General features: G+C 52.2%; 3 protein-coding genes and 1 non-coding gene across 6 annotated transcripts; 1 reads left to right on the top strand and 3 right to left on the bottom strand.

Annotated features, from left to right (window-relative positions):
* The first annotated feature begins 2,601 nt into the window (after positions 1-2,601).
* Dpm3 (dolichyl-phosphate mannosyltransferase subunit 3, regulatory) lies at positions 2,602-5,018 on the top strand. Its single transcript, XM_004667238.2, has 3 exons — positions 2,602-2,687; positions 2,779-3,091; positions 4,823-5,018. Exon 2 carries the CDS (start codon positions 2,784-2,786, stop codon positions 3,060-3,062), a length of 279 nt encoding a protein of 92 aa, XP_004667295.1. The 5' UTR covers positions 2,602-2,687; positions 2,779-2,783; the 3' UTR covers positions 3,063-3,091; positions 4,823-5,018.
* Positions 5,019-5,074: 56 nt separating this feature from the next.
* On the bottom strand, positions 5,075-7,391 carry Slc50a1 (solute carrier family 50 member 1). Of its 2 annotated transcripts, XM_045138316.1 has the most exons (6): positions 7,301-7,391; positions 6,885-6,962; positions 6,651-6,774; positions 6,042-6,203; positions 5,434-5,553; positions 5,075-5,353 (listed from the first exon to the last, which is right to left on the bottom strand). In XM_045138316.1, exons 1-6 carry the CDS (start codon positions 7,378-7,380, stop codon positions 5,252-5,254), a joined length of 666 nt encoding a protein of 221 aa, XP_044994251.1. In that variant the 5' UTR covers positions 7,381-7,391; the 3' UTR covers positions 5,075-5,251. The 2 variants fall into 2 exon arrangements, with proteins under 2 accessions (XP_044994251.1, XP_044994252.1); XM_045138317.1 differs by lacking the exon at positions 6,042-6,203.
* A 2,467-nt stretch (positions 7,392-9,858) lies between these two features.
* Positions 9,859-19,618, bottom strand: Efna1 (ephrin A1). Of its 2 annotated transcripts, none has more exons than XM_045138379.1 (5): positions 19,412-19,618; positions 15,288-15,583; positions 11,689-11,754; positions 11,498-11,548; positions 9,859-10,805 (listed from the first exon to the last, which is right to left on the bottom strand). In XM_045138379.1, exons 1-5 carry the CDS (start codon positions 19,501-19,503, stop codon positions 10,693-10,695), a joined length of 618 nt encoding a protein of 205 aa, XP_044994314.1. In that variant the 5' UTR covers positions 19,504-19,618; the 3' UTR covers positions 9,859-10,692. The 2 variants fall into 2 exon arrangements, with proteins under 2 accessions (XP_044994314.1, XP_044994315.1); XM_045138380.1 differs by lacking the exon at positions 19,412-19,618 and adding an exon at positions 17,001-17,119.
* Positions 12,619-12,720, bottom strand: LOC123456115. The gene has a single exon (XR_006634335.1). It is a non-coding gene; the product is annotated as a U6 spliceosomal RNA (small nuclear RNA).
* Positions 19,619-20,220: the final 602 nt, after the last annotated feature.

Here is a 20,220-nt window from a genome sequence, read left to right as displayed (position 1 = left end):
AACTCACTATGTAGTCTCAGGGTGGCCTCGAACTCATGGTGATCCTCCTACCTCTGCCTCCCAAGTGCTGGGATTCAAGGAGTGCACCACCATGCCTGGCTATTTATTAATTTATTTGAGAGAGAAAGGGAGCAAAAGAGGCAGAGAGAGAGGCAGATATATATGGAGAGAATAGACATGCCAGGGCATCTAGCCACTGTAAACAAATTCCAGATGCATGTGCCCCCTTGTGCATCTGGCTTATGTTGGTCCTGGGGAATCAAACTGGGGTTCTTTGGCTTTTCAGGCAAACACCTTAACCGCTAAGCCATCTCTCCCACCCTAAATGTTCAGTTTCTATGATAGGGAACTCATTGGTTGAGCACTTGCCAAGCAGGTACAAGGCCTGTGTTTGGGTTTGATCACCATTAAAGCACACACACACACAAGCTGGGCATGGTGGCGCACACCTTTAATTCCAGCACTTAGGAAGCAGAGGTAGGAGGATTCCTGTGAGTTCCAGGCCACCCTGAGACTACATAGTGAGTGGGACCCTACCTTGAAAACACACACACACACACAAGCAAAAGAAAATTGCCCTACCTCCATCTTTTTTTTTTTTTTTTTTTAATGTCTTCTGAGTGCTAGGATTAAAGGCATGTACCACCATGCCTGGCCTGAATTTTTTTGTTTGTTTGTTTTTTGTTTTTTGAGGCAGGATCTCACTCTGGTCCAGGCTGACCTGGAATTCACTATGTCGTCTCAGAGTGACCTTGAACTCATTACAGTGATCCTCCTACCTCTGCTTTCTGAGTGCTGGGATTAAAGGTGTGCACCACCATGCCCAGCCCTGATCTTTTTTGGTTTTGTTTTTTCTTTCTTTCTTTTTGTTTTTTTTTTCTAATTTTTAAAACTTACATATAAGCTTAAAAAACTCATCCTCACCCCAATCTCATACTTTACTGGTTGCTCAATCAAAGCCTCCACTAGTCACAATGACTTTCAAATACTAATACATTGCAGGGGCTGGACATCAGCCTTGTAGAATCAGAAATTCTATTTTATTTACTCCAGTAGACCTGGCCTGGAAACACCATCATCCCCAGGGTGGGGGGGAATCCTCCAGACAATAGGAAGTTTCACCCCTTCTCTATATAAAGACAGATGATAATTATAAAGTTATAATAATGACTAGAAGCAGAACAACAAACATTCATTGAGGGGTTAGTATGTATGACATTACCGTATTTAATTTTTACAACACGCTATAGTATTTTTAATATCTCTGTCTGAATGAGAAACCACATAGAGGCCAAAGGGAACTTGCCCAAGATCTTGAGATAAATCAGAAGCATACTGTGCCACCCAACTGCAATCTGGATTCCGGGCATTCTTCCTGCGCTGTTTTGCTGGCCCAGGGATCTCCAGGACAGTAGACATTCACCTGTGGGTTGCTGGGTGCCAGATGGTTTTGGTGAGTGCCTCATTGTCTTGTTTCTTTCTAAAACATACAGTGTTATTGGCACTACTGAGCACATGGAAAAACTGAAACAAAACCTAGACAACGTGGAGCCGGCATGGGTTACCACTGCAATCTAGCACCTCCTTCACGAAGTCAATGCAACAGAATAAAATCATGTCACAGACAGCATCGCCAGGAAGAAAAGATGGGTCGTTGGAAAAGCCATTGCAGGCCTGGGAATGTAGCTGTAGAACAGGTAATTAGCATGTGAGAGGCCCTGGATTCAATCCTCCAAAAGAGAGAGGGGCAGGGAAGGAGGGAATGGGTGAGAGAGAGAGAGAGAGAGGGAGGGAGGAAAGAAAAAAAAAAAAAAAAGGAAGGAAAACAACAAGCATTTGCAATGAATTTACCATCTAAAAACCAAAGCTAAGGGTTGGAGAGATGGCCTAGCGGTTAAGCGCTTGCCTGCGAAGCCTAAAGACCCCGGTTTGAGGCTTGATTCCCCAGGACCCACATAAGCCAGATGCACAAGGTGGCGCATGCATTTGCAGTTTGTTTGCAGTGGCTGGAGGCCCTGGTGTGCCCATTCTCTCTCTGCCTCTTTCTGTCTTTCTCAAATAAATAAAAATCAAACCAAACCAAACCAAAATTACGTCAGATTTCAAACTCATATATCTTTTTTTTTTTGGCTTTTCGAGGTATGGTCTCGCACTAACCCAGGCTGACCTGGAATTCACTATGAAGTCTCAGAGTGGCCTTGAACTCACGGAGCTCTTCCTACCTCTGCCTCCTGAGGGCTGGGATTAAATTTGTGCTTTAGCACGCCCAGCTTGGAAGAATTTTAAGAACTACTGTATGACATTCCCATCCTGTCGCAAAGTTTGGAAGTGTCCTCTAACTTTCCATAATTACCACGCCAGCTTTGAATGGGCCCAGAGGAGAGACAGAGAGAGGGAGAAGGAGGGAGGGAGAGAGGGAGAAAGGGAGAGAGCGAGGGAGAGGAAGAGAGAGAGAGAGGGAGGGTGGGGGGGAGGAAGGGGAGCAATGCAGACGCTCCTGCAGACTGTGATTTGCGGAGCAGAACCATATGTAAGTGGCCAAAACCAGCGTGCCTCCCGGAGCACCCTAGGCGCTGTCCTGAGAACTACAATTCCCAGCAGGCAGTGCGGGAGGAGGGTTGTCGCAAAGGACTTCGGGACGCCGACGCTAGACGGGCGGCGCGGGCAACTAGACTGCTGCCGAGGAGGTAACGCGACCAAGAATGGGGCCGAGTCTCAGCGGCAGAGCAGGGTAGCAGGGTGGAAAGGGCCTCACATTCTTGCTTTCTCTTCCTCCAGCGACCATGACGAAGTTAGCGCAGTGGCTTTGGGCACTGGCTCTCCTGGGTTCCGCCTGGGCAGCCCTGACCATGGGAGCTCTGGGCCTGGAGCTGCCCTCCTCATGCCAGGAGGTCCTGTGGCCACTGCCCGCCTACTTGCTGGTGTCCGCCGGCTGCTATGCCCTGGGCACTGTGGGCTATCGTTTGGCCACTTTCCACGACTGCGAGGACGCCGCCCGAGAGCTGCAGGACCAGATCGTGGAGGCCCGAGCCGACCTAGCCCGCAGGGGCCTTCGCTTCTGACACCCGAACCATTTCCCATTAAAGAGCAGGTGTATTTTCTAACCGTGTGTAGCTTGAGTGTGGAGATTAGGAATCAGTGTGTCAGCCCTACACTCTGCTTCGATACCGTCTATCTAGTCCTGGCCATTCGCACCAATCTTGCCTCAACCTCCTCAGTGCTGGGATTCAGACGCACCCCACTACGTCTGTCTTGTGTTCCCCATCTGTGCTCCAAAGGAGGTGCAGAGCCCTTCTTAAAAATCTCTCCAGGGCGCACGCCTTTAATCCCAGCACTCGGGAGGCAGAGAGAGGAGGATCTCCATGAGTTCAAGGCCACCCTGAGACTCCATAGTGAATTCCAGGTCAGCCTGGGACTGCCATTTTACATCCCTAGTCCCTTTTGCCCCTTTGGTGATTTATTTATTTATTAGACAGAGAGAGAAAAAGTGGGCACACCAGGGCCTCTAGCCACTGTAAAGGAACTCCAGATGCAAGTGTCACCACGTGTATCTGGTTTACGTGGGATCTGGAAAATCGAATCTGAGTACTTAGGTTTTGCAGGCAAGTACCTTAACCACTGAACCATCTTTCCAGCCCTGTTAGTCCTTTCTTAAGCTTTTTTTTTTTTTTTTTAAATTTGAGAGAGAAACATAAAGTTGGCATGGCAGGGCCTCTAGCTACTGCATGCACCACCTTGTGCATGTGGCTTTACATGGGTACTGGGGAATAGAACCGGGGTCCTTAGGCTTTGCAGCAAACACCTTAACCTCTAAGCCATTTGTTCAACACTCCTAGTCCAGAAATCCTTTTTTGTTGAGACAGGGTTGTATCACAGATTGGCCTTAAACTCAGAGATGAGAATGACTTTTAACTTGTGATCTTTCTGCCTCCACCTTCAAAGTGCCAGGATCACAGCCATGCTGGGGGTGGAACCCAGGCTTCCTGCACACTAGGCAAGCACTCCTAACAACTGAGCTACATCCCAAGCTGTATTTATTTATTTAAGAGAGAGAGAGAGAGAGAGAAAGAGGCAGATAAAGAGAATGGGTGCGCCAGGGCCTCCAGCCACTGCAAACAAACTCCAGAAGCACATCTGGCTTACGTGGGCCCTGGGGAGTTGAACCTGGGTCCTTTGGCTTTGCAGGCAAGCACCTTAACCACTAAGCCATCTCTCCAGCTCTGTTTGTTTTGTAACCTTTTTTTTAATTGTTAATTTATTTGCTTATGTGGGGGTGGGGGAATGGTATCCTGCGACTTTTTGCTGCTGCAGATGAATACCAAATGCTTGTGCCACTTTTTCTGTATGGCTTACTTGGAAGGTTTGGAATTTGAACCTGTGCAGAAAGCTTTGCAAGTACCTTTTACCACTGAGCCGTGTTCTCAGCCCCTGAGGTGGTTTTGCTGTGTGGTCCAGCCTGGCCTGGACCTTGTGATCTTCCTTGCTCAGCCTCACAAATGATGATGGAATAATGGGGCTTTTGTCAGCAGGCAGAGCAAGAAGTACTTAACCATAACTTCATTTTTCTTTCTTTCTTAAACATTTATTTATTTGAAAGAGAAAGAGGCAGACAGAGAGGATGGGCGCACGAGGGCCATCAGCCACTGGAAACGAACTTCACACTCACGCGTCACCCTGTGCATCTGGCTTATGTGAGTCCTGGGGAAATGAGTATGGGGCCTCAGGTTTTGCAGGCAAGCGCTTTAACTGCTAAGCCATTTCTTCAGCCCCATAACTTCATTTTTTTAAATAACTAACTTTCAGGTGTACCTTCTTTTTTCAGGTATTCCTGGGTCTTTGCAACGTCTGATTCTTTCAGATACCTTTTCTGAGCCAACTGTGACAGCTTGAGAATAAGTGGACCCACCCTTTATCCAACCAGACAAGCTGGGAGTCAGGAGTAAAGCATGATCTGTGACAGACAGGGATGGGGAAGAGTTTATTTTAAGGCACATTCTAAAGATACCACCCCAATTTCCAAAATTAAAAATGACAATCTCTTTGTAAAAAATGATTTCATATCATATCCCACCTGATATTCTAAGTCAAAGTTTTTCTTTGATTCCTTTGGTCCCAAGGTTTTTTGTTTTTTTTTTTCCTTTTCCTCCTGCAACCTGCTGTACCAATGGAATTGGTCAGTAGGACCAGCTGAAGCAAGGAGCTCTCTTTGGTATCGCGTTGGCATTGAGGTGCCTATGGCCACTGAGCTGCCTCAGGTTTGCAGGAGCCTATAGTTCTTGTCTTGCCCTAGGGAGTACTTCCAGAAAAGCCAGAGGCGGATAATGCTGGTGAGGATTCCTGGAAGGTTGGGCACCTGAAATCAGAAGTCTTCTATGAAGACAGGAGTCCATTTCTCACGTCGTAGGCTTGTCATTCCATCCACATTCTGCTTACCATTATGTATGGGTCTCTGAGCCGAAACCCATAGAACGACCAGGAGGCGGAGGTGAGGAGGGTGGCAATGGTGAGTGAGAAAGAGAGGTTCTGGGTTGATTTAGTCTGAATGACCTTGGCCTGTGGAAAGACAACCATGGTCCAGGTTCATAATAACATTTCCATCTTGCCTATGGATTTCCTCAGGGAAGAAGGCCAAAGGCTCTGTGATCTGTCACCCAGGCTTTTTCTTCTGCCTCCTACTAATCACCCACCTCTACTGCCTTGTCTCCTTTCCAGGAGCTCAATCTCCCTTTTTGTTTTTTAAAAAAAAGTTTTATTTTTATTTATTTGACAGAGAAAGACGGAGAGAGACAGGGAGAGAATGGGTGCTCCAGGGTCTCCCGCCACTGCAAATGAGCTCCAGATACACACGCCCCGTTGTGCATCCGGCCTACGTGGGTCCTGGGGAATTGAATCTGGATCCTTTGGCTTTGCAGGAAAACGCCTTAACTGCCAAGCCATCCCTCCAGCCCTCAGTCTCCCTTTTGTCTGGACTGTAAACCAATCTTTGACTAAGGGAACCTGGCCTGTCAAATCTCTTCTACCTCCTGGCCACCCCAACTCACCAAGTCAGCTAGTGGTGAGAGGTACATGCTGACGGTGAAGACACTGCAGAAGAGGCCCAGCTGCTGAAGCCGGGCCTCAAGGTTGGGCACCAGGAGCCAAAAGTAGCCGTAACCCGCGAGAAGGACCCCCAGCAGGCTTGCAGTCTGTAGGAGCACAGCGTGCTGTGGGGAAGAGAGGTCTTACTTGAAGATGGACCCAGAGTACGCTGACCCTTCTGGAATTATCCTGCCTTCTCCCAGGCACCAGTGGGGAAGCCAGCTTTTTGTTTTGTTTTTCGAGGTAGGGTCTCACTCTAGCTCAGGCTGATGTGGAATTCACTATGGAGTCTCAGGGTGGCCTCGAACTCATGGTGATCCTCCTACCTCTGCCTCCTGAGTGCTGGGATGAAGGCGTGCGCTATCATGCCAGGCTAGGTGGGAGACCAGACTTGCCAGAATTGTGGGGGTGAGGGCTTGTGTGAATCTCAGAAGGCTGACTTCAGAGAGGAAGGAGAAAGGGAAGGCTAGAGGGCCTATCTAGGAAAAGGAAGTAGTGCCAGCCTTTTACAGCCTTCTAGGGACCAATGTTTGCCACCATGGCAGGGCGTGGGTGAGGTGGAGGGCTTTTACCTTCCGAGGGCTGTAGCGCAGATAGGCCAGGATATAGAGGGTCTGAAGCACAGCGCCCACGCTGTTGACGATGATGAGGGTCCAGTCCCCCTTCAAGACCCCATAACTCAGCCAGCCCAAGTTGCTGCGGGGGGTGGTGGTTATGGTCCGCGGGAATGGGGATGAACATGACAGGACCTTCCCCAGGGGCGCCTCCCGCCTCCCTCTGCCTTTCCCAGATGTCGGTCCTCTCACTTGACATCCGTGGTGAGAAAAGGCAGGAACTGGACGTTGTCCACGCTCCGCGTTCTCTGCATGTGCCTGAGGTCCGAGCTGTGATGGGGACCCGAAGGGAGGAGTTAGGGGGCGGGTGGCTGTGCTCCCCAGTGCTTGTCAACACAGACACACACACCCCCTCCCCAACGAACGGCAGCAGATCGGCGTCCTGGCCGTCTCCCTCGGGACGAGTGACCAGTCCCTCCCCCCAGCCCCCTTTGCACCCAGTCCCCTCCGCGCCTCCCCCCCCACCCCCGCGAAGCTGGTGCATTTTGACCCTTGCGTTGCGGACGCAGCCCGGGATTACGGCCACGTCTGTCGTTGCCCCTCCTGTCCCGACTTCCTGGCACTGCCCCCGCCCCGGCCCGGCCCGGCCCGGCCGCGCTCGCTCTCACAGGCCGGTGGAGAACATGCCCAGGGTGAAGAGCACGCAGGCTCCAGAGAGCACCGCGTCGCCCACGCCGCCCGCCTCCATCCCGCCACCGCCGGGGCCGCGCCCGCGCCTCCGCGAAGCCCGCCGCGGGAGCCCCGCCCCGCCCCGTCCAGGCCCCGCCCCCGAGAGCAGGCCCCGCCCCCGCGCTCTCACCGGAACCCGCCCTCCCCAGGACGGCGCGCCGGAAGTCGGCCTCGCTGCGCGCGCGCGTGCGCGTGTCCGTGTGTGCGCGGCGCGGCGCGGCGGGGTGGGGCGCCCTCCTGGCTCGTCTTCCCGGGCCCGCTGGGGGTGTCCCGAGGCTGCTCGTCCTACTTGAGTCTTGGAGCATCACCGCCACCCGCCGCGTCCACTCTTTGTTTCCACTGTTCTGAGCGGTAGAACTCAAAAGTCAAAATCCAGGGGCTGGAGGGATGGCCTAAGGACCCAGGTTCGATTCCCCAGGACCCACGTTGAGCAGATGCACAAGGGGGCGCATGCGCCTGGAGTTCGTTTTGCAGTGGCAGGAGGCCCTGGCGCGCCCATTCTCTGTCTGTACGTGCCTCTTTGTCTTTCAAATCTTTAAAAAATTTTTTTTATTTTTATTTATTTGTTTGAGAGTGACAGAGAAAGGCAGAGAGAGAGTGGGCGCACCAGGGCCTCCAGCCACTGCAAATGAACTCCAGGTGCATGCGCCCCATTGTGCACCTGGCTTATGTTGGTCCTGGGGAATGGATCCTCGAACCGGGGTCCTTAGGCTTCACAGGCAAGCGCTTAACCGCTAAACCATATCTTCAGCCCCCTCTCTTTGATTTTTTAAGAATCACAATCTAGCCGGGCATGGTGGTGCATGCCTTGGGAGGTAGAGGTAGGAGGATCATCTTGAGTTTGAGGCCAGCTTGAGATTACATAGTGAATTCCAGGTCACTATGGGCTACAGCTAGAACCTATCTCGAAAACACACACACACACAAAATAAAAAGGGCCAAAAAAAAAAAAAATCAAAATTTAGCATGGTGATGCATGCTTTAAACCTTTAATCCCAGCATTTGGGAGAGGTAGGAACTTGAGTCCAAGTCCACCCTGAAACTACATACTGAATTCCAGGTCACTATGGGCTATAGTGAGACCTTGCCTTGAAAAAACAGAAAATAAATAAATAAAAATAAAATTAAAAATAAAAAAAAAATCGGGCTATATAAATATCTTTAACTTTTGCCTGCAAAGCCAGAAGACGTAGGTTCGATTCCCCAGGACCCATGTAAACCAGCTGCACAAGGTGGCACATGCGTCTCTTTTGCAGTTGGCTGGAGGCCCTGGTTTGCCTATTCTCTATCTGCCTCTCTGTGTCTGCTTCTTTCTCAAATAACATATATACATGTCACAGCCATCTCCAGGTATTGCCATCTTCTCTCTCCTCAGCCACGAGGCCAACTTTACATGACCTGCTCAGTCCACTGACCCTCCCTGCCCCCCAAGTCCAACCTACTTACTGCTGGGAACGTTCCCTCCCAGCTTCCTTCCTACGCTGTGGGGCTGGGCACATGCCTCAGCGGCTTCCAGCTTCCCTGACTCATCCAGACAGCATGAGTACCTGAATGCCATGCCAGAGCCGGACGCCGAGGGGGTGGAAGTGGGGTAGAGGTTGGACAGGAAAAACTTCCAGAATGGGGCTGGGACAGAACCAGGGTTACTGTGGTGGGGAGCGGTCTTGTTCCTCACAGCTCCCCCCCCCCCAGTAAGAGTCAATTCTTTTGACCTGGTGAGAGGCATGTATTTGGAGAGAGAAATTCAAACCAAGTTGTTCTTTTTCTTTTCTTTTTTCTACCTAGGATTGATCCTTAGGCCTCAGACGTGCTAAGGTCAGAACTGTACTGTCTAGCTACAACTCCAGTCTTTTTTTTTTTTTTTTTAAACTTATTTCGAGGCAGGGTCTTAACTTTGTATAAAGCCCAGGCTGGCATCAATCTTTAGGTAACCCCCTTTCCTCAGCTTCCAGGCATGAGATACCATGCCTGGCTATTTTCTTTTAGTGGTTCTGGAGATTGAACCCAGGACCTTGCACATGTTAGATAAACACTCTACAAGTGAGGTACATCCCCAGCCCTATATATATATTTTTAACTTTATTTTTATTTACTTACTTTGAGAGAAAGAGACAGAGAGAGGGAATGGGCGCACCGGGGCCTCCAGCCACTGCAAAGAAACTCCAAATGCATGCGCCCCCCCCTTGTGTATCTGGCTTATGTGGGTCCTGGGGAATAGAACCTGGATCCTCTGGCTTTGCAGGCAAATGCCTTAACTACTAAGCCATCTCTTCAGCCCAAGCCCCGTATTTTTTATTTTGAGGCGAGGTCTAAGTTGTTGGGAGCTGGCCTCAAACTTGTAGTCCCTGCACCTCAGACATCACAATCACTGGGATTACAAGTGGGCATCAGCCCCCCTGCCCCGGCCCCCAGCACCAGTTTCTTCTAATACAGCAGAGCCTGGCACATAGCAGGGACTCTGCAATCATAAGTCGATGTGGAGGGGCAGAAAGACATGTCCAAAAAACAAACTGCTTTATTAAGAGACAAATAACACTGTATAAAAAAAAACAAAACAAAACAAAAACTCCAGTTGTATAAATCAGCAGACACATGGCAAAGTTTATATACAGGTACTGTACACATGGGCCCTGCCCTTTAGCTACATTCTAGGCGGACTGTACACACAGGGCACTGCCCTTAACAGCTATACTCTTAAGATCAGGTTGGCACAGCCCCCTGCTGGCACAGCTCCAGGAAGTGCAGCCCTGGGAGAGGGAGGCTGCAGTGCTACAAACCTCTTTGGCCGCTTCACAGATGGAAGTCTGGTGGAGATGCCGGGTCAGCGCAAGCGCACGGCCACCCCCCGTACCTGGCCCCCACTCAGGAAGCCGTCTCGAGCTTTTCCTTCGGTCAGTTCATCTGGGTATCTTGGCTGTCTCCTCGGAAGGGCGTCTTTGCCAAGTCCGCTGCTGTCCATTAGCACGGCCTCAGGCTCTTCCAGCTTAGCTCCCGCTGGGCCATCTCAAAGGGCCAGGGCTGCAGGGCTTGTTTCTTTGGCTTAAAAGGCAGGGAAAGGACCTTCCCCACTTCTTTCTCCATCCCTCTGAAGTGGAGGCAGGAAGGGCACGGTCAGGCTGGTGGAACTCCTTTGGGTGGAAAACCCCTAGTCACGACCCCCGTTCTGAGGCTGCTGGGTGGCGGCTGGCAGCTTGTGCACGGAGAAGGAGTTCCCTGGGAGGGGGCCTCGGGACAGGGCGCACGACGGGTGCCCGCCCCACCCCTCAGCCCAGCTCCGATCCTCGATCCTCGATCCTGGATCCTCGAGTCAGGCTCAGGGGCGCAGTCATTCTCACTGGGTCTGCAGCAGCAGCAGGGGCAGGAGCAGCACAGCCCAGGCCAGCGGGAAGAGGCGGGGCGCGGCACTGTGCCCGACGCTGTGTAGAACCCGCACCTCAGGGTCATCTGCAAGGCGAGAGGGCACAGCTCTCAGCTCAACAGGGTTTGCCCAGCCCCCGTCCCACAAGACATGCGTGGTGGCGCACGCCTTTGATCCCAGCACTCGGGGAGGCAGAGGTAGGAGGATTGCCAAGAGACTGCATAGTGAATTCCAGGTCAGCCTGAGCTAGTGAGCTAGAGGGATGAGACCCTACCTCAAAAAACCAAACCAGGGCTGGAGAGATGGCTTAGTGGTTAAGTGCTTGCCTGTGAAGGCTAAGGACCCCGGTTCGAGGCTCGATTCTCCAGGACCCACGTTAGCCAGATGCACAAGGGGGTGCATGCGTCTGCAGTTCGTTTGCAGTGGCTGGAGGCCCTGGCATGCCCATTCTCTCTCTCTCTCTCTGCCTCTTTCTTTCTCTGTCACTCTCAAATAAATAAATAAAAATAAACAAAAAATATTATTTAAAAAAAAACAAACTGGGTGTGGTGGCACACGCCTTTAATCCCAGCACTCGGGAGGCAGAGGTAGGAGGATAGCTGTGAGTTCGAGGCCACCCTGAGAATACATAGTGAATTCCAGGTCAGCCTGAGCTAGAGTGAGACCCTACCTCAACAAAACAATAACAACAACAACAACAAAACATCTCTGGTACCCCACCTCCTCAAGCAAAGCTCTTCCCTATGCCTCAGGGCCCCAATTAGCATGGCCTACCCACCTGCTGAGAGCCTCTTCTCTTGTGGATCTGCATGAGTCTGGGGACTGTGAGCTGAAAGGTAAAAGTGGTGGCTGATGAGGGACTGTACCAGGAGGCAGCGGGGTTTGAGTGCTCACTGCTTTCCCACTCCAGATCACCAGACCCAGCGCGTCAGAGACAGAGGAAGGAGGCCCCTAGGGCTGGACACTCACTGATTTTGCCATCGACAGTCACCCTCAACTTCAAGCACTGGTTTTCTTGATGGTAGATGGGTTTGGCTGTAAAATAAATGCACATCATGCTAAGGAAAGGACCTATGTCGGAAGACAATATAAGTTCAAAAGGGCCTAGCTCTGCTTTCTCAGCTCCTTGTCTGCTTGTTTGTTTGTTTGTTTGTTTTTTTGGTCTCTGAGGTAGGGTCTCACTCAAGCCCAGGCTGACCCGGAACTGGTGGCCTGGACCTCACAGTGATCCTCCTACTCAGCCTGGCAAGCGCTGGGGTGAAAGGGGTGTGCCCACTACACCTGGCTCATTATTTATTTAAATTTTATTCATTTATTTATTTAGTGGAGAGAGAGTATGGGTGCACCAGGGCCTCTTGTCACTACAAATGCCAGACCCTTGCACCGCTTGGTACATCTGGCTTTACATGGGTACTGGGGAAATTGAACCTGGGCCATCAGCTTCGGAAACAAGCATTTTTAACTGCTGAGCCATTTCTCCGACCCTTGTTCACTTTAAAAAAAAATTATTACTATTTATATATATATATCTTCTTTTCCAGAGTAGGGTCTCACTCTAGGCCAAGCTGACCTGGAACTCACTCTGTAGAACCAGGGTGGCCTCAAACTCACAGCGATCCTCCTACCACTGCCTCTATATGCTGGTACTAAAGGCATGCCACCATGCTTGGCGTGTGCTCCCTCCCCCCTCTCTCTATATACATATGCATATATATAGATTTTTTTTTCAAGGTAGGGTCTCACTCTAGCCCAGGCTGACATGGAACTCACTCTATAGTTCCAGGCTGGCCTTGAACTCACAGCAATCCTCGTACCTCTGCCTTCCAACTGCTGGGATTAAAGGCTTGTGCCACCACACCTAGCTCTATTATATATTGTGTAGCACAGTATTTTCTAACAAAAAATATGGTCTGTTTCATAGATTTTCATGTCATCTTTGTCCAGGGACCATTCTAATCTCTGTATTGTTTCAGTTTTAGTATATGTGCTGCCTAAGTGTACACTGTCATTATTATTTTGGGTTTTTAATTTTTTTTTTTTTTTTTTTTTGCCTTTTGAAGTAGGGTCTCACTGTAGCACAGGCTAACCAGGAATTCACTATGTAGTCTTAGGGTGACTTCAAAGTCTCAGCGATCCTCCTGCTCCTACCTCTGGGATTAAAGGTGTGTGTCCCCACACCAGATGTTTTACCATGCCCAGCTTAACCTTGCTTCATACCTTGTTTTTGGCTAGCTTTCTGTCTCATCATCCATTTTCTTTCTTTTTTTTTTTGAGGTAGGGTCTCACTTTAGCCCAGGCTGCTGGAATTCACTCTGTAGTCTCAGGGTGGCCGTGAACTCACAGGATCCTCCTACCTCTGCCTCCCGAGTGCTGGGATTAAAGGGGTGCACCATCACGCCTGGCCTACCTCCCATTCTTTGGAGCGACTCTTAGCTTTAGCAGAGAACATGACAAGGACATAGACACGTGTTCCTTCCATATATTCCATCTTTCACTCTTCTAAGCCCAAAGTTGGGTGAGATGCCAGCTAGGGAGATGGCACAGTAGTTAAAAGGTACTTGCTTGTAAAGCTTGACAGCCCAGGTTTGATTCCCTAGTACCCATGTAAAGCCAGACAAAGTGGCACATATGTCTGGAGTTCATTTGCAGTGGCAAGAAGCCCTGGTGTGCCCATTCTCTCTCAAATTTTTTTTTAAAGTTGTGAGAGGGCTGGCTTAGTGGTTAAGCCTGCAAAACCAAAGGACCTAGGTTTGATTCCGTAGGGCCCACATAAGCCAGATGCACAAGGTGGTGTATATGTCTAGTGTTTGTTTGCAGGGGCTGGAGGGCCTGGTGTGCCCATTCTCTCTCTCTCTGCCTCTTTCTCAAATAAACAAATAAAATAATAATAACAACAACAAGCCGGGCGTGGTGGCGCACGCCTTTAATCCCAGCACTCGAGAGGCAGAGGTAGGAGGATCGCCATGAGTTCGAGGCCACCCTGAGACTCCATAGTGAATTCCAGGTCAGCCTGGGCTAGAGTGAAACCCTACCTTGAAAAAACAAACACCAAAAACCTAAAAAAAAAAAAAAACAACAACACAATAATAACAACAGCAAGAGGCCATCTTTGGAGTCATATATATATATATATATATATGACAGAACAAGCTTATAAAAAAAAGTTGTGTGCTGGGTATGGTGGTGGCACATGCCTTTAAAACCTAGCACCCAGGAGACAAGTAGGAGAATCATCATAGGTTCAAGGCCACCCTGAGACTACATAGTGAATTCAAAGTCACTCTGGGCCAGAGTGAGACCATACCTTGAAAACAACAAAAAAAGTTGCAGCCAGGCATGGTGGCACACGCCTCTAGTCAAAGCACCCACTCGGGAGGCAGAGGTAGACGGACTGCTGTGAGTCTGAGACTACCCTGAGACTGCACAGTAAATCCCAGGATAACCTACAGAAAAGGCTAAAGAAAGACCCTACCTCAAAAATAAAAAAAAGTTGGGGAGGCTTTGCCATGTATTTCTCTTCATGTGGGCTATTTTATACCACCCTTGCCTAAGCCCCACTAAAAGTGAGTGCTAGATCTGGTCTATACCAAGTTGACCTTGTAACTACACTGCCCTCAGGATAAAGTAACAATGTTTGGGCTCCCAGAACCTGTCCTGTCCACTCTCCAGGCTGTGAACAAGTCTTGCTTGCTCCCCTCCCCCGCCTTGAAACAGGGTCTCACTCTAGCCCAGGCTGACTGGGCACTCACTCGGTAGTCTCAGGCTGGCATCGAGTGACCCTCCTACCTTTGCCTCCCAAGTGCTGGGATTTCCACTCCTGGCCTCATGGTCTTTTCGAATGCATGCTTTTGTGCTAAGTTAACCCCCTGCCCCGTCCCTCATCCTTCTGAGTTATTTCTACACTGCTCTGTCTTCAACCTTGGCAGCCACGCAGGTCGCTTTCCCAACACCCGCCCCAACCCCCGTCGTTGCTCCTATGCATCACATGACGCTTCTCCGCTGGCCTGGTGACCTGTAAGTTCTTTCCCAGCTTCCCCGAGGACATGAACTCTGAAGTGCTTTTTATCTTTGTGCCCACAGTGCCAAGCAGAGTGCCAGTACCCAGTAGAACTTCACTCCACATCTGTGATATGAGGAATGAACAACAACAGATAGAATTCAGGCTCAGGGGCTGGAGGGATGGCTTAGCAGCAGTTAAGGCGTTTGCCTGCAAAACCAAAGGACCCAGGTTCGATTCCCCTGGACCCACGCGAGCCAAATGTACAAGGTAGCGCATGCGCATGGAGTTTGTTTTGCAGTGGCTGGAGGCCCTGGCGCACCATTCTCTCTGACTTTCTCAAGTAAATCAATAAATAAAACTTAATAAAGAAGTTTTTTTTTTTTTTTTTAAAGAGACTTCCTCTTTAAAGAATTCAGGCCAGGCATGGTGGCACACGCCCTTCATCCCAGCACTCAGGAGGCAGAGGTAGGAGGAACGCTGTGAGTTCGAGGCCAGCCTGAGGCAATGAATTCCAAGCACATGGCTGTGCCTGTGCTTCGCGCACCGTGGTCCGTCCCCGCGCACTTACAGATGTAGTAGTAGCTGTGGCCTTCTTTGAACTCTTTGCCCAGGGTGAAAGGCGTGAAGCGCTGGAACTTCTCAGACAGCTTCTCTGGACCATGCCTGGCATTGGGGTGGTTGCACTGCCAACGGACCTGGTCCTTGGACTGGGGCTGGCAAATCTGGTACTCCTGATGTTCCACCAGGTACAGGGTATACTGCTCCATGGCAGCATCGGGCACGGACTCATCCTCATAGTGCGGGCAGACAATGTCCAGGTAGTCGTTCAGCCTCACGTGCACTGTGTACTCCTCATCCCGGAACCTGGGTCCATGCAGAGTGGGAGAAGCGGTGGTCACTCAGAACCCAGGCCATGATCTGCAGTCTCCACATGGTAACGGTATTATCCCTCACATTTCATACAGGATCACCAAAGATTTTTTTTTTCTTTTTTCCCGAAATTTCAACTCCCAGGCTGCAGTGATGGCTTAGTGGTTAAGGCGCTTGCCTGTGAAACCTAAGGGCCCATGTTCAATTTCCCTGGACTCACATAGGCCAGATGCACAACGTGGCACATGCATCTGGAGATTGTTTGCAGTGGCTATAGGCCCTAGCATGCCCATTCTATCTGCCTGTCTCTCTCTCAACTAAATCATAAAATATTTTTAAAAGTTTTAAAAAAAGGGGGGGGGGGCTGGAGAGATGGCTTAGCGGTCAAGGCGCTTGCCTGAGAAGCCTGAGGACCCATGTTTGACTCCCCAGATCCCATTAAGTCAGATGCACAAAAGTGAGGCAAGTGCAAGGTCACACATGGCCACTAGGTGGCGCAAGCACCTGGCATTCAACTCCAGTGGCTGAGGCCCTGTCACCCCAATTCTCTCTAACAAAAAAAAATTTTAAGTTAAAAAAAAAATCTCAATTCCCAACATTGACTGATCTTGATTTCTCAATCTTTCTCTTTTTTCCTTCCTCTTTTGTTTTTGTGAGGCAGAGTCTCCCTCTAGCCCAAGCTGACCTGGAACTCACTATGTAGTCTAAGGCTAGTCTTGAACTCACAGCGATCCTCCTACCTCCTCCTCAAAAGAGGGTGCTGGGATTTAGAGTGTGTGCCACCACTCCCGCCCGTCTGATCTTGATCTCTCACGTCTCTTTCTACCACCACAGCCCTGCCCTCACTACCGTCTCCCCACCATCCTCCAAACAGCCTCCACTCAGTGCCTTTCAAGTACCATGGCACTCTTCACAACTCCCCAGGTATTTGCCTAGGGGACGGGCTTCTAAGTATTTCTTAACTCCTCATTCTCTTCTACGCATTTCCCCAAATGTAAGCGACAGGCTGCTGCTCCTGTGAATGCCAGTCCACCTGGCAGACCTCAATCTGGGGCGTTCTGTGGTCAAGATCCAGGGAGCCCTGTCTCTCTCCTAAACTGCTGAGCCGTTCAACTCCTCTCCGTCTGTTGGCATTCTCCCCCAACCACTAAGCCTCAAGTTTCCCAGCCTCTCTTTGTCCCCAGGCCCACAGATAAAGGCCCAGTCCTTTACGTAAACCATTCTCATCAGTTTGCTCAAATCTCCCTTTCTTTTGTTACTCAGATTTATACCCCGGTCTTCTGGTCTCATTTTCCCATGGTACTCCCAAACATCCTGGTTTCTCAGACCTGAGGCTGCCTCTGCCCTCCCCTCACCCCCAGGTGGAGCCAGCTCCCCTCCCCCAGTCCGCTCCCCCTCCACACACACTCACCCCAGCCCTGGGGCTCCAGCCAGACTGCCCACCGTCCCCTCCCCCCAGTTCCAGACACCTGGCTCCAGCCTGGATGGGGTCCTAGCAGGGGAAAGTGCCTTCTCCCTCCAGTTAAAGCTGGTCAGCTTCTCTGAACTGCCACTCCACCCCCCCATCCCCCCCGCCCGCTCCCCCCAAGTATTGCCAGTGAGAAACTCAGCAGAGCTGGCAGCCAACTTGCTCCAAACCCAAGCCCTGGGCATGGGTGGTGGTGCGGTGGGCGGGGTGGAGAGTGTGAGGGGCAGAACTGGGCTTCAGGGGTGGTCAACCACTGCCCCAGACATCAAGATCCTTAAAGAGACCCGGGCCTTGCAGCAGCTTGTAACCTCTAGAAGGGAATGTACGAGCCCCTCCCCCACCCTGGAGAGAGGCGAGCGGAGCAGAGGGAGGCATTTAAAATTCCTCTCTGGAGAGATAAACACAGAAGCCATTTCAGAACAGGTATTTCAGCTCTGGGCCTGGCGTCTTTCCCCCATTCCCGTGACGGGCACTGACTGACTCATGCCTCATCTACCAGTGCTCCCCTCCCTGGCACACAGGAGAACCTGTGAAAATTTACCTTGTCAAAGGCACAGCCTTCGGGACCCCAGGGTAGCTCATGCCTGGTTTGCCCCGGCCCTGGACCCTGGGCAAAGGGAGAACTACCCCTCCATCATCACAGGGGGGGCCCAGGGCTCAGTTCCCCGTTGCAGTGCTCTGAACACTGCACCTGCCCAGGGCCTGGAGACCCAAGGGCCAACGGCCCACTGCCCGGAGCCACCCATGCCAGCCAGCTTCCTGTCTACCCAGTTCACTGGCATCTCATCTCTGTCCCCAAGTGGGGCCCAGCTAGGATGGCCCTGGGACTCCCCTGGAGCTGGCTTCCCACGTCGTTCTGAGCAGGCGGAAGCTACACTCGCTGGGACAGACAGACTCCTTCTCGGGGGTGCCGTCTCCACTTGGAGCCCGTTTGTTAGTTTTCATTTTCAGAAAGGGGCCATGCTGCTGGTGAGGGAGGGGAGCAAGGAAGAGGCTCTTTCCTGAAAGGAAACCTGGCAGCTTGGGAACGGAAAAGGCCAACCCCCCCATGGTTTCCTGTCCACCCCACTCCTCCTTCAGCCAACACCTGGCACGGGCATAAACAGGGACTTTGCTCTCTCCCACTAGGGCAGACTGCGTCAAGGAAGCAAGGGGCAGACACAAGGAGTGGGAAGCTGGAGGGCCGGCTGGGACACCCTGTAGTACCCCATGGCCAGCTGGCTATTTCCTCCTCCCCTCCCAGCATGCCCCAGACAACAGATCCCTCATCAGTCAAAGCCCTAAGGCCACAGGACGTTGGCACAAAATATTTCTGAAGGGGAGTGGGAGGCAGGTGCGCTACAGCGGGGGTGAGGGGTGGCATACTAGTGGTTTTGGTGACTCCCCCCCCCCCATGTCCCCAGCTGTTAGGTCTTTCCCTCTTGGCTCCACCTTACGCCCCTCACGTTTCCTTGAAAATATTATTCCCATAACTTCAGAAAACTCAAGGGCAAGAACAAAGGGTCCTGACGGAGTCTTCACCCACTACGATCTGCCTCGCAGCCCTAAAACCTGACCAGGAGCAATTAACTCCTTCCTGCTCAGAGCCCTCGGGGGCCCTTTGAAGCCCTCCGGCTCCTCCAGAAGTCGGTCCTCCGGTGACCTTCTCACCAGCTCTGCACTGTGACCCACCTCATCCTCACCTCCCGTGTCAAATGGACAAGCCCACCACTGGTTTGCCCCAGCGCTGGACTCCAGCCAAAGGGAGCTGACAGGTCTGCAGAAGCTGGGCACCTGCCCTTCCAGCACCATGGGGGTGCCCAGGGCTCAGCTCACTCCCTCGGCCTGCCCAATTGCACCGCGTGTGTCTGACACGCCACACCTCAAAATTCTTGGGGAAGAGTCTTTAGGGTCTTAAATACACAATCAGTGCCTAGAAGCCAAAAGCTTTAAGACCCTCCTGAGGGGTTTCCCGGGATTACACTGAGCACCCGCTTGCTCTGGGTGTCGGCAAGTGCCTGTCATTGCGGACAAATGCCCCAGCGGCACACAAGTTTCACGAGCGGTGGGGGCTAAAAGAGCCCCAGAGGCCGGTGCCAGGGCTGTTTATACTCCAGGCAGAAACGCTCAGTTTTACAGTGACGGGGTGCCAGGGGGCAGAAACAGCACCCCTGTAAGTAGGCATGGGCCCGGGTGCTCCCAGTTACTAGGCGAATGTGAAAAGAAAGAAAACTACAGAATCCTTCCCACCCCTGCCACCTCCCCTATGCCCAGGTCAGGAGCTGCTCCGGGCCAGTTACCCTAGGAGAGGGTGAGGAGAAGGCAGGCACTACCAGCCAGGAGCCCAGGTTGCCAGAGGGAGTCTCGGGGCTTACTTGGGATTTGAACTGTTCCAGAAGACGGTGTGTCGGTCAGCAGCGGCCAGACTGCAGCAGAGACCCAAGAGAGGAGCCCAGAGGAACTCCATAGCGCTGGGGGACCGGGCAGGGCCAGGCCAGACGGGGCTGGGGTGGGGTGGGGAACTAGGGGCTCCTCGGGGTCTGGGTTCCCGCTGGCTTCTCCCCCAACACAGGCGGCGAGGCGCTCGGGCTCTGGCCCCTTCGCAGCGCGACTCCGCCTTTTGGGTCGGCGCCGCCCGCCGCCCGCCCCGCCCCCGCCCCCGCCTCTCGCGGAGCGCGGCTGCCCCGGGGCTTGTTGGGGGCTGGTGGGTTGGAGGAGGGGAGGACTCGGGGGGGGGGGGGAGCGCTGCGGAGGTCCCGGGAGCGGTGGATCTCGGGCGGATGTAGTGAGCGCCTCCTCGGTTCCCATAGAGCACCCCTCCAACCCGGGGACCCCGCGCCCGCGCTCCCTCGGAGGTCTGCGCGGTGCTGGGCGCAGCGAGACGCACGTGAAGGCTGGGGGCGCGCGGAGCGGGCTCGGGTGCGGACCCCGCCGGGCTGCGAGGCTGGCGGGGGTCGGGGTGATGGGCACACACCTTGGCTGGATACTCATCCCCCCATACATACACCCAGCCTTGGGCGCCCGCGTTCCCACACTCTCTCCTCCCCCCATTCCCCATCCCCGTCCCCGGACTCCGCTCCGGCCGGGCGGCCCCTCCCCACGCGCACGCGGCTGTTTGTTTTTGTTGGGTTTGTCAATGTTGTCTTTGTTCCGAGAGATTGTGTCATCCATCGCCGAGATGCCG

Source organism: Jaculus jaculus, chromosome 19, assembly GCF_020740685.1.
Source record: "Jaculus jaculus isolate mJacJac1 chromosome 19, mJacJac1.mat.Y.cur, whole genome shotgun sequence".
Taxonomy (NCBI): Eukaryota; Metazoa; Chordata; class Mammalia; order Rodentia; family Dipodidae; genus Jaculus; species Jaculus jaculus.
The sequence above is the reverse complement of the archived record's forward strand: the minus strand, read 5'-3'. Positions and strand labels throughout refer to the sequence as shown.